Consider the following 14,013-nt stretch of genomic DNA (forward strand, 5'->3'; position numbering starts at 1 on the left):
ACTCTGAGGCAGACATGCCGGATCAGGGCTCTGGGGTGGCTCCGTCCGTTGTGTCTGACTCTTGGTTTCAGCCCAGGTCATGTCTCAGGGTGGTGAGATCGAGACCCGCATCAGGCTCTGTGCTCAGCAGGGAGTCTGTTTGAGATTCTCTTTCCCCCTCTCTGCTCCTCCTCCCCTCTCTCTCTCTCTCAAATAAATAAATCTTAAAAAAATAAAGACCAAAAGCAGCTGTGAAGTATTCATACAGAAAACCAAATCTAGAAGTCCAGAGAAGCAAAGAGCATGGAGCACAGTTATACAACTTGAGGTGCCCGAGGGTCCCCGGTATGTGACTTACACAATCCAGCTTCCCCCCGGGAGGCTCCCACACCCTCAAGACATGAAAGACACACAGGCTGCCCCAGAATGCCCCAAACAGCATGGCCACACCCCTCCAGGGAGGCCTTACATCTGTCCCCCCACAGCCAGGTTGGCCTCAGCCCCACAGCAAAAGCTTTGACCTGTTTCCACGGAGGGTTCCTCGTGGTACCCCGGAGAGGATGCAGATGGGAAATGGAAGTGCAGAGGATTTCGAACCAGCAGGGGTAGGGGGTTGGGGGTTAAGATCCGTGAGAGGCCCAGGACAAAGTAACCACACTCCTCTGCTTGAACCAGCCCCCATCCTGCTCCTCAGAGAGGGTGAGGGGCCATGTCCCAACAGCACTCCCACGGAGGCCACGGTGGAGAGCCGAAGCGTTGAGGCAAGAGGAGGCGGCAGGCTCTGCCAGGTTCCCGCTCCCTAGGACGGGTCCCAGAGCTGCTTTTGGACTCCAAGAGCAGGAGGAAATGCAAAAGAATCTGCCAGACGCTCAAAAACTCAGATGTCTTTATCTCTGGGCAGAAGGGCCCAGTGCCTGGAAAGGTAGGCTTTCTTCCTGCATAAACACTTGCAGAAGCCCACAGCCTGGCAGTTGTCAGGAAACCCGGGATCAGGCCTGAGTCCACCAGCGCAGGGGAGCGCTGACTGCTTCGGCGAATTCTGCCTCTGAAGCTGTAACCTCGCAGCTGCTGTTCCACGCAAGCTCTCTGTCCACTGGACCCCGCCGGCCGAGCACTTAGCCTATTCTTTCTCCAACTCCAGATCATGCAGACGCACCGAGCCTCTCCTGCAAGACGCTACACTTTCCGAGGGCAGCACACAGTGGGTGCTCGGCGGCAGCTGCGGAGAGAATGAATCCCCCATCCCTCCAGCCAGCCTTCCTTCTGTGATGTCCTGGCCCTTGTCTCCAAAACGCTGAATGACAACCTTCCCCTGTGGCTGTTTTTTTTCCCTCCGATGTGATTCCTTTCCACTGCAGTGCAAAGTGTAACTCCATGTTAAGTGAGATCATCCTATGTAAGGGAATGTCTTTTATTTGACAGGTTTCCAGAACCCACGAGGGTTACACGTTTTTGCCAAAATGCCTCTAGAAATCAACTAGACTATTTACCGTCCACTATGACTATCCCTCGAGACTCAGTTGGAACTGTCTCCCATTCTAGGTCTTTCCTGAAGGCTTCAGAAGAGGATCAGCTGTTCTTCCTGCTATGATCTGTTCAATGAATGTTCCTAGAGGGTCTAACGGGGGTCCTGAGGCACTGAATTATAAAACAGAGATTGAACCTACTTTTGCAACAAGGATTTGACACAAGAGGAGTTTTTGGAGTTTCACAGATAAAACTGTACCCGTAAAGTGCTCCGCGGCCCCCGCCAACCCCAGCACTAAATCTGAGACTTCTGAGTGGAGGCCCCAGAACCATCCCCTCCAGGCCTGCTTCTTCTGAGATGCCACCCAGAGCCTCATCTCTTGCTCTGCATCCAGGCCTCTTCCCCAACCCCACCAGGCCAGTGGAGGAACAAAGCTCAGCCCCCATCTGACTGTGCCATGCACTCGGGCTCATGGGGCTGCCAATGTGCCTGAAGAAAGGACTCCATTTCCTGCATGCAAGCAGGGGAGATGTGACCAGTTTCCCAGCTACCCTGATGGAGTTCCGCCCTACCTCATCCTTCCAGTTCTTCCTCCTGAAGCCAGGTTGACGGGCGGCACTTTGGGGGCAAGGGATGGTGGGTATCCTTAGATCTCAGAAGCTGGCTGACCCAAGAACTATGGTTTTTTGCTCAGGTTCTGCATTAGCATTTTCCAGAGAGACAGAACCAGTAAGACATATGCAAACACAGAAAGAGATCTACTATAAAGAATTGGTTCACACCATTATGGAGACTGACAAGTCCCAAGATCTACAGTTGGCAAGCTGGGGAACCATGAGAGTTAATGGTATCATTCCCACGCCGGCAGCCTCAAGACCCAGGAAGAGCTAATGTTTCCGTTTGAGGCCAAAGGGAGGAGAAAAACAATGTTCCAGTTTAGAGGCAGGCAGGCAGGAGAAATTTCCTCTTATTCTAGGGAGTTTCAGCCTTTTGTTCTAGTCAGGCCCTCAACTGATTGGATGAGGCCCACCTACCTTAGGGAGGGCAATCTGCTTTATTTAGTCGGTCAATTTAAATGTTAATCTCATTCAAAAATACCCTCACAGCAAACACTTGGAGTGATGTTTCACCAGATATATCAGTACCCCTTGGCCCAGTCAAGTTGACACATAAAATTAACTATCAGAGGTACATACTTCTCTTCTGTATAATTAAATGGAGGATGAGGAGAGAGAATTGGAGAGACACTAATTTTGGCCGTGCTTCATTTCCATTTTGTCATGGGGACTCTTCCAGAGGACAAGCTAAAAGATGCCACAGACTAGTTGGAAAAGTAGTTGTGCCCCATAACTCCCTCTGCCCCTCTTCCCGAAGTACAAAAGGCTGCAGTGAACCACTCAGCTCTGAACAACCTGAGACTTGCACGGGTTACACTGGGTTACACAGGATATGAATCCAGCACCATCCATGTCCCAGCGCCCAGAAGTCTCCCGGTATGGGTTTGTTAGGGAATAAATGAATGAATGAGTACACATGAGTACAAGTATGACTAATGAATGAGTATGAATAAATGGATGAGTAAACAAAGAATAACTGAATGGCCCCTGCCATCTTGAAAGCCATTCGGTGACTAAAGTGGACACAAGTATCAAATCAGAATTACAAAGAGCCAAAAATTAAGCTGCACAAAGTCTGCACCCATCAGAAGTTGCCCAGCATCTGAAGGATGGGCCAGTCTGCAGAGTCATCTCTGGGGTTCAGAAAGAGAAGTCCCCACGTCCATAAATGCTGGTTACATTCACCTCTCGAAGGTGCCATTTTGGTTTTGCCAAACCCTGGAGGGCACACACCCCCATCTGCATGGTTTCCTCCTCACCCGAAGTATGAGGTGCCTCCCCACCAGGCCCCACGGCTCCAAGAGGCAGTCCTTGGAAGAGCCCGCCCAGGTTCCAGCAGCCCTGACAAATCTCCCAGTCCCTGCACCTCCTTCTGTTTCAGGCTAAAAATAAGAACTGACCCTTTTCCGGGTCACATGTTTGTTGCTGTAGTTTTCCTGTGGGAAAACGAGAGTGAAAGCCATGAATCCTGAGTCTCCTTCCTGGGCAGACTCAGAATACTGGCCGTGTCTTCGTAGACAGCCATGTCCCGGCGTCCTGTCTTGGGGTGCTGCCTGAAGGCCGACACTGTGGACAAGCTCCAGGGTGCCCCAGGCTTCTGCGGACAGTGGAACTACTTTGGGGTTTTTTCCTTTTTTAAAGAAGTTACCTCTTTCTGGAACGTGCCCTCTTCCTTCATCCCTATAAAAACAAATCTATTTTTGGCAGATACTCGACTGAGCCAGATTCTCACGCTGAAGGGGAGTGCAGAGGAGAGCCTGCGGCAGGGAAGGGAAGAAGGGGAAGTAGGGAGGAGGAGGCGGGCGGTGGGCAGGGACACGGCTCTCTCTGGAACTCTGCCTGTCACCTGGAGTGAAGCTCCAAGCGGTGAGTACAATTCATGACACCAAGGTACCCAAGGCCATTTTGCTGCATTCGGTGCTCAGGGTTGCTCCGGTGGGTGTTTTGAAAGGAAATTTATACCTATGGCTACAAACTCAACATCAGAGACATGTTCCCTGGGAGTGGGGTGGGGAGGGCGCAAGGGAACATCTATTACATTGGTGACGTGCTGCAGCCCAGCTCAGGGTGAAGGCTCTGGAAACTGACTCTCATTGCACGGAGTGGTCCCAGGCCCCAGGGTGGGCTTTCATTAGCCCGGAGGATTAAGTACAGCAGGAGCCAGCTTGGACCCGGGGGTCAGCACAGCAGGTCAGCACAGCCGGCCATTCTTGCCATGAAGTCAACCCCCCGGGGAAGCCCCGTTGTGGCACGTGTGGCCTGCGGACAGTGTGAGGCTTGGCACCCATGAGGGTTCACGGTATCAGGGATGCCCTCAGCACCCAGGAGGAATGGGCTGGCCATTGGCACTAGAATGTTCTGTCCATGGCGCCACGCTGACTGACACTCCTCGGCCATGCCACTGCCCCCCTCCAGGTGTCTGCACCACGCAGGTCTGGTGACCTCGCTGCCCCGACCGTGTGTGCTCCCGTGTTGCTCACGAGGTGAAACGTACAGACCAGCCGATCCCCTCCTGTCCCAGCTGTGCATGTGCGGATCTGAACCTCCACACCAAGCTGACGTGCTTGGTGCAAGTTCATCGGCTTTCTCTTTATCCCTTTCTTCTTCAAACATGATTATTGCCCAAGCCTTTTCCTGAGGTTCCGTTCACCCATGGAGAAATGTCTCTGTACCCCAGTTTGAAATCCTAGCCCTGGGGAATCTACAGGATAGAATACATAAGGCCAGAAAGAAAATCGAGCCCGGCCCAACCCCTGTGGGCCCAACTCCTGTGGGCCAGAGCCCCTCTCCTCTCCCAAGAGGAAGGTTTCATGTCCCCTGGCCCACGGGAGACCCCTCACTGCCTCCCAGGGAGGCCTATGAGGGCTGGGGGCACCTGAGTGAGGAGACAGTCACCCCCATGGGCATCCTGGGCTGCCACCTGCCCCATCCCCTCACTCACCTGATAGGAAGCTTGTCTCATGAACTGCTTGGCAGGCTGTTTCCAAATGGCAGGCACCGTGATGACCCATCTGACATCAGAGTTCTCGAACTCCGACCCCGCCTGGTCACTCAGCTCCTATAGCCAAGGGAAATGCAGCAGGTCAAGTGGACACAGCTGGTCCTCCTACAGCTTCACGGGGAATTCCAGGCCTCCTGGCCATGAACTCTTGGGCCATCTACCCTACAGCCTGCTGAACTTACCAGGGTCAGGGAGCAAGGGTCTGCTTCCCGAATATTCCGCAAGCAGGGAGCTCTACTCCTTTCACTCACTGAACGTGACTGCAGGCAGGAGGCAAGCAGGTCACAGGCCTTTGGCTACTTCTGAGTCATGTGACAGGATACATGATAGGCTCGCAGGCCTCAGTTTCCTCATCCGCACAATGGGGATAGTAATACCTAGCTCACACTGTTGTTGGCGGGGGGGTAATTTTCCGAGAGCTACGTTTCCTGGGAGCTTACTCTGTGACCACCTCGTCCAGCACTTAGCAAACCTCATCTCTACTAGCCCCAGGATCCCACTGGGAAGGGATGATGACGGCGCACCTGTCCTACAGGTGGGAACCCGAGTCCCAGCTACGCGCAGTACCTTCTGACGGCTGCACAGCGACAGAGTGATGGAGCCGAGATCTGGACCAGGCCCAGGGATACCTTAACTCTCAAGACCAAGGTCTTCACTAAATTGTCACATGTGGTTTGTATGTAGAACAGGGCCTGGCCCACAGCTCTGCATAACCCCTGGTGGCAGTTGTTGTCAGAGTTGTCCCTGTCCTCTGCCTTATGGCAAGGCCAGCACCTCAGAGGAGTCCTCCTTGCAGGATGGGAGGGATACGAACGACTAAGCAAGAACCATGCCGCTCTTAGCTTTTGGTTCAAGTTAAACCACATCAGTGGGAACCACACGGATAACGGGGATGGGCAGAAGCACCAGAGGTTCACTCCAAGTCCATGCAGACAAGATATGACTCTAGAATAGTTCTCAGACTCAGCATTCCCATCTGTAAAATGGGGAGAATAGAACTAATGCTCTGTGTTTCTGGGGATATTGAGAACACATAGGAGAAGCTCACTCAGAGAAGGCCGCTGATAAAGCTTGTTCCTTCCAACCCCTCCCCTCCGATTGCCACATGCACCACACAAATCTGAAATCAAATCTGAACTCGCACCAACACGTGTCTGCGTCTGAGTCGGTCCTGGGGACAGGTTTCAGAAGATTAATAGGCTGGCGATTTGTTTCTTCTGATAGGTATCTCATCTCCTCTGTTTCTGTAGATACCTTGGGTTGGAGCCACCGTGTCGCGGAATTAACTTCCTGTATGATCAGTCAGTAAACTTTTTTTTTTTTGCCCTTTAAATTTTTTTTTTCATTTCTAATTGTGACAGTAACCCATAATATAAAATCGACCACGTGAACATTTTTTTAAGCCCACAGCTCAGCAGTGTTTAGTAAGTCTAGTAAATTTTTTTTCCAAAACATGCTTTTAAAAACATCTCTGCGCCTGACGGAAACAGTGGGTTTTGTTTTGTCTTTAATCGTGTTTTACTTCCTTGCCGGTCTGCATTGGGCTTTAAAGGCAGGGGAGTGGTAACACTTGTTGGGAAGGTTCTAAGAGTGCCGCCAAGTGCCATCCCGGCTATTTTAAATTCTTTAAACAGGAAACGGCTCAAAAGGTGAATGGTGGGCTTCCCTGGCCATTGGGAAGGTTGCTTAAATAAGCTGTTTGGGAGCACCTGGGTGGCTCAGTGGGTTAAGCCTCTGCCTTCGGCTCAGGTCGTGATCTCAGGGTCCTGGGTTCGAGCCCCACATCGGGCTCTCTGCTCAGCAGGGAGGCTGCTTCCTCCTCTCTCTCTGCCTGCCTCCTGTCTACTTGTGATCCCTGTCCATCAAATAAATAAATAAAATCTTTAAAATAAATAAATAAATAAATAAGCTCTTTGTTTGCCAGTGGATTTAGTCCAGCTTAGAAGGGAAAGGACCCTCTGCCATTGCTTAAACTTCCCATCAGGTTGCACTTTTCACTTGCTCTCCTTCGTGAACATCGAGCCTGCTTCACACCTGTGATGCCCGAGATACGCTGCTTCGGTAGACACTCTGTCTCGTTCATCCTGGTGCAACGTGCAACTGTCTCCTTCTCTGAATCCGTGTGTCCTTAAAACACCAGCCTGCCCTCCCGGCTCCTACAAATCTCCTCCTTCGTGGAATTTCTTTATAGCATGTTCCCTGCTGGGAGAAAGTGCGAGCAGGTTCCTGCAGTTTTCAGCTGAGCTGACATGTTCGAAACCACACGCCCTCCTGCACCCCTGCGGGACCTCTGCCCCCTCCGTCTCTCCCCCTGCCTTCTGAGATGGGCTGTTCACTCTTTCCCCCTTGATCAACCAGAAGCACAAGCCAATGTCACAACTTTCTCGGGTCCTAAATTTTCCCCAGGTCCCCAGGTCTCCTCCTCCTAATCCAAAGGGCCCCGAGTCATCGGCCTCCCTTGCTCCCTCACCTGTCTCCGGGTGGCCACAGGCACTGTAGGCAGATGGTCCTACACTGGCTGTCTGGTCTACCGGGCGCCGAACCCATCCCTCTGAGATCCTGCTCTACTGGCCGACAGAGGTCCACATCTCCGTACCTCCTGGTCCCCTTTGCTGCCGCCCGGGACGATGAGGCCCTCCTCACTACCTTCGTCTCCCTCCTACTCCTTCCTTCTATCCTCTCCCCTCTTCTGGTGGAAGAATTATTTCCCAGAATCTACTTCTTCCCTCCGCCCTGGCCGCCTCTTTCTTCTTGGTTTTCACGTTCCCCGCATGACTCCCCTCTCTCCGAGTCTCAGAGCCCTCAGACGCACCTGCTTCAGGACCTGAGTCCACTGTTTCCATAGGGCTTTCCTCCACCCTGCAGGCCGTGGGGATGCTGCGGTCTCCCTCCCTCAAATGCTCTCTCTGCGGCCATGGTATTCCGTTATTAGAAATCCTTGGATGGCTCCCCATGACCCAAGTAGTTCGTTAGCTTGGCCTTCGAGGCTTTGCACGATCTCGACCCAAGCTTGCTGTTCCCACTGGACCCCGCAGCCTTGCCCTTCTCTCATCCCAGACTGTTTGCTTTCCAGAGCTGTCTGCTGTGTTTTTTTTCCCCTGCGTTCTTGCGCCATTCCACCAGCCCGAAACACGCACCGTTCCAGCTGCTGCCGCTGAGGGGCCCCCATACACCTTCTCCGGGGAGCCTTCCCTGCTTGCCGCCCGTTGGGCAGAACCTCTGCCTTCACCAAACCTTGAACACCCACAGTGACCCCCTCACAACACCAATCCGCTGACTACACGACTACATACTCCTTCATATTCTGTTTACTACAATGCCGCCAGAACCTGTCCAGGATCGGGTACACAAAAAGTACTCAAAAAAGAAGGAGCAGCAGGTGCGTGAACGGATGAAAGCAGGATTACGTTCTCACGTCTGTTTCCCTCAAGCCCGATTTCTAGAGCTCTATTCTATTTTCAGAGTTCACTGAATTTCGTCTAGTGGTCCCATAATACCAAATGCTTCTGAAGTTCCCAATTCTTTCTGGATGGAGCTCAGTACATGAGGCTCTTTACACATCTGACTCCCACCTGCTCGTCACCATGCCCACAGGCAGAGACACCGAGTGGCCAGCTGTAGCCACCTAGAAGGTAGCCAATCCCTCCCCACGCCGGGCCTGACTGCACAGACTTTGCCATAATCGTCCAAGGTACTCACTCGGGCACCAGCTTCTCCCCTGGGGTCTGGGAGGACAGGAAGGAGGGATGGCAGCAACCCTTTGCCAAGAGCCTACTGTGTCCTGCCCCGAGGGAGGTGCCTCGTGTCTGGTTTAACATCCAGCAACCCACGAGGGACACAACCTGCCCCACTCTTCCGGGTAGGAACGTGGGTCCTGGAGAAATCAAGCACCTCACCCGAGACCCACCAGCTGCCACACGTGTCTCCTGAGATATAATTCATATACCATAAAATTCTCCTTTTCCGAGTGTACAGTTCAGTGGGTTTTCATGCATTCACAAGGTTGAGCAACCGTCACACTCTCTAATCCCGTCACCCCAAAGAGAAGCCCCATTCCTATTAGCAGTCACTCCTGTCCCGTCCCCCAGCCTGCGGCACTTGCCAATCCATCTCTTGTCTCCGGGGATTCACCTGCTCTGGACAGGTCTTATAAATGGAATCATACAGAATTGACGGGCTTCTTTCGCTCAGTGTAATGTTGTCAACATTTCTTTATGCGGTCGCAGGCGTCCACGATTCATTCCTGTCTATGGCTGACTAATAGCCCCTTGTACGGAAAGACCCACTTAGGGACCCTTCCATCCACCGATGGACATTCGTGTTGTCTCCCCTTTTCAGTTCTTACAAATGCTGCTGCTGTAAACACTCACAGACAGGTTTTCGTGGAAATACAGAGTTTTCATTTCTCTTGGCTATATACCGAGGAGCAGAATCACTAGGTCATGTGGGAGCTCTGTGTTTAACCTTTGAGAAACTGCCAGACTTCTCCACAGCAGCTGCCCTACTTCCCATTCCCGCGCAGGGGCACGAGGGTGTATCCTGCTTTCTGAATGGAAATCCTACGTTTCCTCCCTCTAGGTTGTGTCCGCTCCCCTGACTGGCCCGGGGTGCCTCCCCCTGCCACAGGGCCCTGGCACATGCCCTACCTTCAGCGCCTGTTCCTTGAAGTACTGCAGGGCGTATGCGAAGATTTCAAGGGCTTTGACTTTCTTGCCGTTTGCTGCCGTTAGGTCTGTATCCATGTTGAGGTCCTAATGGGGGAAAGGAAGGAACAGTAAGACGGGGGAGCAGAGACGCGCCTTGTGGCTTCGGGAACTCCTACCTGGAGGTCTGGGAAAGTCAGCGAGCCATATTTCTGTTTCCTGATATTTGGTAGACTAGGATAGTGTGTCCCCTGCTCTCCCCCACTAAAGGTCCTGGCAACATCATCCCCTTCCTGTGGCGGGGACCTGGGCTGTTCCCCTCAGCCCCTACCTCGCACTTCTCCCTCCCTCCCTCCTTCCCTCTCATTCTGTCTCCCCTGGATGCTCACGGAGCAGAGCTTTCAGGGAGGTGACAGAACCCAGGAGGAGAGAAGGGCAGCAGGCACCACGGCTGATACAGCTGACACACTGTTTCCACACTCGGACACTCACAGTCACCTCAGGAGCCCCCCTCACAGAGGCCTAAAGCATCCCGCCAAGTTGCTGGCGTGCGTGACACTGAGCAGACACGAAGCTTTCACTCCCCATGAGCTGCAACCAAGTCGCCCAAACAGAAGAGCTCCTGTTTTAAGGTTTGTCCTTAATCCTCTTGGGAGCGCAGCACCGCCACCTCCCTTCTCCACCAGAAGCCAACGCAGTCCGGCTGGGAGACGCTGGCCGGACTGGGGTCATTCAGAAATGACCAGAAAAGTGCTCACAGCATGGTGATGGGCAGACAGTGGGGCGATCATCAGGAGGAGGCCCCCAAGGCAGCCCAAACCCAGACGCTCCTTACTACCAGACGCTGCTCCTACCAGACGCTCCTTACTACCAGATGCTGTTCCTACTGGACGCTCCTTACTATCAGAGGCTGCTCCTACCAGAGGCTCCTTACACCAGACGCTGCTCCTACCGGACGCTCCTTACACCAGACACTGCTCCTACCAGACGCTCCGTATTACCAGACACTGCTCCTACCAGATGCTGCTCCTACCAGACGCTCCTTACTACCAGATGCTGTTCCTACTGGACGCTCCTTACTACCAGACGCTGCTCCTGCCAGAGGCTCCTTACTATCAGAGGCTGCTCCTACCAGACGCTCCTTACTACCAGATGCTGTTCCTACTGGACGCTCCTTACTATCAGAGGCTGCTCCTACCAGAGGCTCCTTACTATCAGAGGCTGCTCCTACCAGAGGCTCCTTACTATCAGAGGCTGCTCCTACCAGAGGCTCCTTACACCAGACGCTGCTCCTACCGGACGCTCCTTACACCAGACACTGCTCCTACCAGACGCTCCGTATTACCAGACACTGCTCCTACCAGATGCTGCTCCTACCAGACGCTCCTTACTACCAGATGCTGTTCCTACTGGACGCTCCTTACTACCAGACGCTGCTCCTACCAGAGGCTCCTTACACCAGACGCTGCTCCTACCGGACGCTCCGTACTACCAGAGGCTGGTACTACCAGAGAGAAAAACAAAAATCAGCCCCCAGGTTGGTCCAGCCGGGTAAGGAAGCTTTGCCTTTAGAGCGGGAAGGGGACAAAGAGACTGAACCAGCCTCGTGGAGCCTGTCCACTGTTCTGACCCATCCTCACGAGCTCCCTCTTCCCAACCAGCCATCCCACCACTGCTGCTCAACAAAGACACCCCCGATTTGGGGAGGCAACTCCCAGGCTCAGAAAGGGGGCCGACCACCAGGAAGCCATAGGCCTGTTCGGCAGCGACTCTCGTCGGGTGGAAAGGGAAGGAGGCATTTCCAGCAGGAGCCCGTCTGCTTCACAGAGAGAGAGCCACGCCGATGCGCCCAGAGCCTTGGAGGCAGGGTGCTGGCTGCTGGGCTTCCCTTAACGTGCGTTTGTCACCAGCAAACACGCAGACAAATGAAAGCAATCACAATGGGAGCCAGCAACCGGCTGGAACTTTCTCGGTACCAGCCCGGCTCCAAGAGCTTTAGGTAGCTTGATTCCTTTAATCCTTCCACCATCCCCATGAAGAAGGCCCTGTCAGGGTCTCTATTTCACACAGGGCCCAGAAAGGTTAAGTCACTGGGATTAACTATCTTGCGAGTGTCAGAGGCAGGATTTAAATCCAGGCCGTGTGGTCCCAGCGTCCGTGGTCCTAAACACTATCGCCACCCTGAATCTCTAAGTACCAAGAATTAAGGAAAATCTGTGGGATACAATGTTCAAACTGAAAAAATCCTATCCTGTGATCCAAACTTTTCCATGAAGCTTGGGGGAGGGCCTCGAGGATGAGGACAGCTTACAGGACACGACATGCTGGGAACAGAGCTGCTTGGCGAGCTGAGGCACCAATGCATTAGGCACCTGTTTCCCAGGCGACCCGCTTCCCCACACAGATGTTTGCTTCTAAACTTGTTAGCTAATCGCCTCTGCCCTGGGTCCGCCAAATGCCCTCAGCCCCCGAGGCGCACCTGCAGGACCCCCGGATCTCCCCACAACCCAGCAACTGCGGAGCGACCTCCCGGCCCCCGAGGAGATGGTGGACACCAGCAAGTGTCCACCCTGACCGGTCAGTTGTCGAGGCACACATGCTGTTAAACATTCTGAATATCCCTCCGCCCGTGTGTGTATCAGAAAGTGCCGTGTGTTCTGCAAAAGTGTTTTGTGCTCCAGGTTGTTTCTAAAATCAAGGTAGATGGAGGCTACTTTCTGCTCGGGTGAGACCTGAGGGTTTCCTGGGTTGGGAAGACCTCAGGGCCGGAGGGAAGGTTGGCTCTCCAGTGCAGAGGACGTGGGGGCCAGGGAGAGACTCGCTTACCCCAGTGGTATGCAGCTTCATCTTGAACTTCTCCAGGTACAGCCACTGCTTGGCCTCGTTGGGATCCAGGTCGTGGTAGAAGTCCCTGGCGGCATACCCGAAGCTGTGGAACTTCCTCTCGGGAGTCAGCAAGATGGTGGTCGGAGTCTTCTGGTTGGACACCCCGGGGTCGCCCCCTTCCCATCGCCTGACACCAAGGAAAGGCAGAGGTTAAGGGACCTTCCTTCAGAATCGCAGTTCAGGCGCACTGGTGAGAACACCTACTGTGTGCACGATTCTCACAGGCGTGGGAGCTCAGGGTAGCTGCAACAGAGGCGCTCTGATTCCGTTGGCTGAGGCATGATCAGAGACACAACTTCAGTCAGAAAGAAGGAGGAAAGGGGCAAGCACCAGGGTCTTCCTCAGGAGAAGGTCTGCTTTGTCCACTCAGCATTTACTGAGCACCTACTGTTTGCCAGTGCTGGCAACCCAGACATGAAAACTTTAGGTCTCTGTCTAGGATGTTATGTCTTTTATTTGGGGGGGGGGGGGTGTCTGTTTTTTTTAATTTGCAAGCCCTCAAAACAAATGTATAGTCAGCTTGTGTCCTCTCTAAAACAAGGTAGGGTATAAACCAATGCATAAATGCCTGCCTTACCACAGGGGAACGAGGGACCCAGGAAATACCCTAGGGGTCAGAGAAGGCAGAGGTGCCAGATGGTAGGGCGAAGGGAGGAATGCAGGGCTCAGGAGAGACTCAAAGGACTGACAGAGAACTGCCGGGATCTTGAAGGAGGGAAGGGCACTGCAGGCTGCTCAGAGGTAGGAGAACATGGAGCTTGTGGCGGGGTTGCTAAGTGACTGGGCAGGGTGGACATGGAGCGTGTAAAAGGGAAGTGTGAGAAAATCTAAAGGTTAGAGGGCAGGGGCATGGCAGAATCAGAGCTGTGGGTGACCAGAGCACACTGAAGTAGACTAGATGGGAAGCCAGGAGACTGAGGAGGAGGCTCAGGTCTTGTCTGGGAGCTGAGGTGAGGAGGCTCAAACAGGGTAGAAGAAAGGGGTGAAGGAGGACGAAGCGTCCCGAAAGAGAACTGAGCCACATGGCCATGGTGTGAGCAGGAGCCGAGGTACCAGAAGCCCCCACGTGGGAGCCAGAGGAGAAAGCCCTCTTCCTGGAAACCTGGAGCCCTAACCAAGGAGGCCACAGGGAATAAGGGAATCCAGGTGAACCGGCTGGCATTGAACTCCCCGGAGGGGGCTGGAGATGCAAGCCTGGCGTCCACAGGAGAGATCCAGGAGACAGACTTGGGTGCCTCCCTACTGGGTGACAGCCGTGGTGACAAGGAGGCAGGAGAGCCCTGATGGGAACAGTGAGGGGGGACGAGACTACGTCCTGCGAGACTGGGCACTGAAGAGACGCCAGAAGAGGAGAGAGGGGGGCACAGATAGGCAGGCAGGGACGATGGGAGTCTGTCCTGGAGCTCATGAGAGGGTAAG

The 14,013-nt window shown here is 53.7% G+C and overlaps 1 protein-coding gene across 2 annotated transcripts in view; it reads right to left on the minus strand.

Moving 5' to 3' along the window:
- The window catches only part of HSPA12A (heat shock protein family A (Hsp70) member 12A), a 158,190-nt gene that overhangs the window by 16,347 nt on the left and 127,830 nt on the right, over positions 1-14,013 (minus strand). For both annotated transcript variants that reach the window (XM_046027315.1, XM_046027316.1), the window contains 3 exons: positions 12,535-12,721; positions 9,712-9,816; positions 5,006-5,122 (listed from right to left, as the gene is read on the minus strand). In XM_046027315.1, the coding sequence (XP_045883271.1) occupies positions 5,006-5,122; positions 9,712-9,816; positions 12,535-12,721 (409 nt within the window). The remainder of the gene's footprint in view (positions 1-5,005; positions 5,123-9,711; positions 9,817-12,534; positions 12,722-14,013) is intronic.

Source organism: Meles meles, chromosome 13 (genome assembly GCF_922984935.1).
Source record: "Meles meles chromosome 13, mMelMel3.1 paternal haplotype, whole genome shotgun sequence".
Taxonomy (NCBI): Eukaryota; Metazoa; Chordata; class Mammalia; order Carnivora; family Mustelidae; genus Meles; species Meles meles.